Raw genomic sequence first — 3,037 nt, forward strand, 5'->3', positions numbered from 1 at the left:
GACGCCCTCACACTAGACCATGTCACCCAAGGCTCTGTCCAACCCAGCCTTGAATACTGCCAGGGATGGAGCAGTTACCACTTCTTTGGGCAACTCATTCCAGTGCCTCACCACCCTCACTGTAAAGAACTTTCTCCTTATATCTAACCTGAACTACCCCTGTTTAAGTTTAAAGCCATCTCCCCTTGTCCTATTACTACAGTCCCTAATGAAAAGTCCCTCCCCAGCATCCTTGTAACCCCCTTCAGATACTGGAAGGCTGCTATGAGGTCTCCACGCAGCCTTCTCTTCTCCAGGCTGAACAGCCCCAACTTTCTCAGTCTATCTTCACTGGGGAGGTGCTCCAGCCCCCTGATCATCCTCGTGGCCTCCTCTGGACTCTCTCCAACAGCTCCATGTCCTTCTTATGTTGAGGGCACCAGAACTGCGCACAGTGCTCCAAGTGGGGTGTCACGAGAGCAGAGTAGAGGGGCAGGAACACCTCCTTTGACCTGCTGGTCACGCTCCTTTTGATGCAGCACAGTAGACAGCTGGCTTTCTGGGCTGCAAGTGCACACTGCTTGCTTTGTCAATTTGTATTTACTTATATGGTGTAACAGGTATAGACTTCCAAGATTGCCTTTTCTAAAGCTATGGATGAACATACAAAGGAAAGCATCTAAGATCATAAAAGACAGAATCAGAATGTATCAGCATATGCCGGCTGCTGTCACTCAGTTCTGCCACGCTGCTGCTGTGGCCTTTTTTAAAGGATTTATCAAGTGTTCAATCCTGCAAATGCAATGCATTGAACACAACCATTGCAGAAGTAATCAGAAACATTTCACTGTTAAAAGACCACACAGCACAGTACAAAGTGGATTCCTCTTATTTGGGACAGCTCCAGAACAGAAATGTTCTCCTCAGTCTGCTACTGAATTGGTCTGAAATGAAACAGAGATACCCTATGTTAGCTGAGAGTACCCTATGGCATCTCTCTTCTCTCTGTCATGCTGTCTGCCAGTGAGCAGTACTGATCCAGAAAGGTTGTTTCATTTTGCTGAGACAGCCTTGACAGATGCTGATTGTTGTACATGGGAGGAAAACCTACAACTGCATTTATCTGAAAAGTGTCAAAGTAGTTCACGTTTGAAAGACTAGATTGGAAGAACTTTGTCTGGGTGATATGCAGTTAATCACAGGATTTTATGAGCGCTGCCCTGAAGGAAATGAGTTTGCAGGCAGGTCAGTGCTTGTTATTATTCTTAAAAATGATTTTATTTCACTTTGTGCAATGAATTTTTTGATTGTGCAGCAGCAATCTTAAACATGGCACTTTTGTGTCTAAGCTGGGACACATAAACTGTACGGGTTTCAATGTGTATATTTTCATTAGCCGATCTCCTAGGTTTTTGAAAGAATCTTGAGCTGCCAGAAAAGTATTGACATACATCAGCTTCCAGACTTCCTTCCTAAGGGTGCACCAATGTGCAGTGCAGTTGTTCCTGCACTGTGGATGCTCCACACTTCCCACTCTCTAAAATTTATTTGTGTTCTTCCAAAGAATTAGATTCCCTTTGGCATTATTCTTGGTTTACTCTGTATCCACATTCTTAAGATTAACACGTTAGTATGTTGCTATTAAGTCCCATATTTTATTTCCTTTTTTTGTTTTCCCCTCTTCTAGACTGCCTAGACTGCAAACAAGTTATACTTTTCTGAATATTCGTTTGTGTCTGCATTTCTAATTCTTCATTGCTCGCAGACTGCTATTTACCTTGCCAACATGGTGCGGTAAAGGTGTATCAATCTCTTCTTTGATATGCATTTGGTTCCATATCCAGTCTCTCTTCAGTCGTTTATGACTGACACTATTTGAAGAAAAGTTTTGGGTTGTTTTCTGACTTTCTTCATCAGCAAATGCTGGAGCCATGAACAATGAGAAAAGTAGGATAATGTGGTTCATCTTTTTCTGTTGCCTAGAAAGGTATATAAAACATGAAAACTGCATAAATAACAACATATAATTGGATAAATTAGAGCACATGTAGAAGTGCAAATGGACCGTTATTCTATAGGAATATTCAATTACTTTCTCTATCACTTTTCATCTGCCTTAACACCAAAATTTGAAATATCAGGCTTCTTCCTTCCATGAAACATTTTTAACTAGACAACAACTGTGAAACCCAAAGAGATATTTTAATGAGATAAAAAATGTTCAAGCTTTGAAAGCCAGCATCCACCTGTGCTACCATTGTTCATCTGAAGAGGAGTTTTGTTAGTGAAGATCAGCTGTTGTATTGCAGAAAGCAGAGCCTGGCTTCAAAGCACAGCTCACGTGGAGAGCAAGCCTTGGAAGCAGCACCAGGGGAAGCTGACCCAGGTCGAAGTTTCTGTTAACCCAACTCGAAATTAAATGTTCCAGCTTGACAAACCCAAATACATTGTTTTGATGTGCCCTGATACAAAATATGCTGTAGTCAATATCTTCATATAGAAAATACTGATTTAGAATAAAATGGGGTTTTTAGGTGGAAAAATGATTCCTGTGAAATTTTCAATCACTTCCATATACAATGTACGAAATTATCTTTCTCAAGGAGCTCATTTATTGATTCAATTCCTTGTCTTTTGAAACATTTGAAGACATGTATGAAGTTCCTTTATCCCCTATTCTCAGGTTTTACCATCTACAAAATGATAATTTGTGAAATTATTCTCAGGTGAAACCATATTTTTGCATCATCTGTTAATATTAGCAAACTTCAGGCCTGACTTTCATATCAGATTGAGAAGTTACAACATTTACAAACAATGTTTGCTACATTATTTTGATATAGCAAAGCTGGTTCATTTTCTTACTGAATTTCCCCTTCCCAATATGAAGGACTGTAAGGGAACTTCAACACTCAATCAGACTTTAAATTACACATAAGTGACTTTCCATTACCTTTTAGGAGCTGTCAGCATGCACATCAAAAAAAAACCTGTTAATTGTGATAGGGATGTTGATATCACACAGGTTGCTAAATGCAAGTTTAAATTAGTATTTTCA

The 3,037-nt window shown here is 39.9% G+C and overlaps 1 protein-coding gene across 1 annotated transcript in view; it reads right to left on the reverse strand.

Moving 5' to 3' along the window:
• The window catches only part of CDH5 (cadherin 5, type 2 (vascular endothelium)), a 29,582-nt gene that overhangs the window by 10,641 nt on the left and 15,904 nt on the right, over positions 1-3,037 (reverse strand). Inside the window, exon 2 of the mRNA XM_010013295.1 lies at positions 1,757-1,958. Within this exon, the coding sequence (XP_010011597.1) occupies positions 1,757-1,945 (189 nt within the window). The 5' untranslated portion in view covers positions 1,946-1,958. The remainder of the gene's footprint in view (positions 1-1,756; positions 1,959-3,037) is intronic.

Source organism: Nestor notabilis, unplaced genomic scaffold (assembly GCF_000696875.1).
Source record: "Nestor notabilis isolate BGI_N333 unplaced genomic scaffold, ASM69687v1 scaffold3644, whole genome shotgun sequence".
Classification (NCBI taxonomy): Eukaryota; Metazoa; Chordata; class Aves; order Psittaciformes; family Psittacidae; genus Nestor; species Nestor notabilis.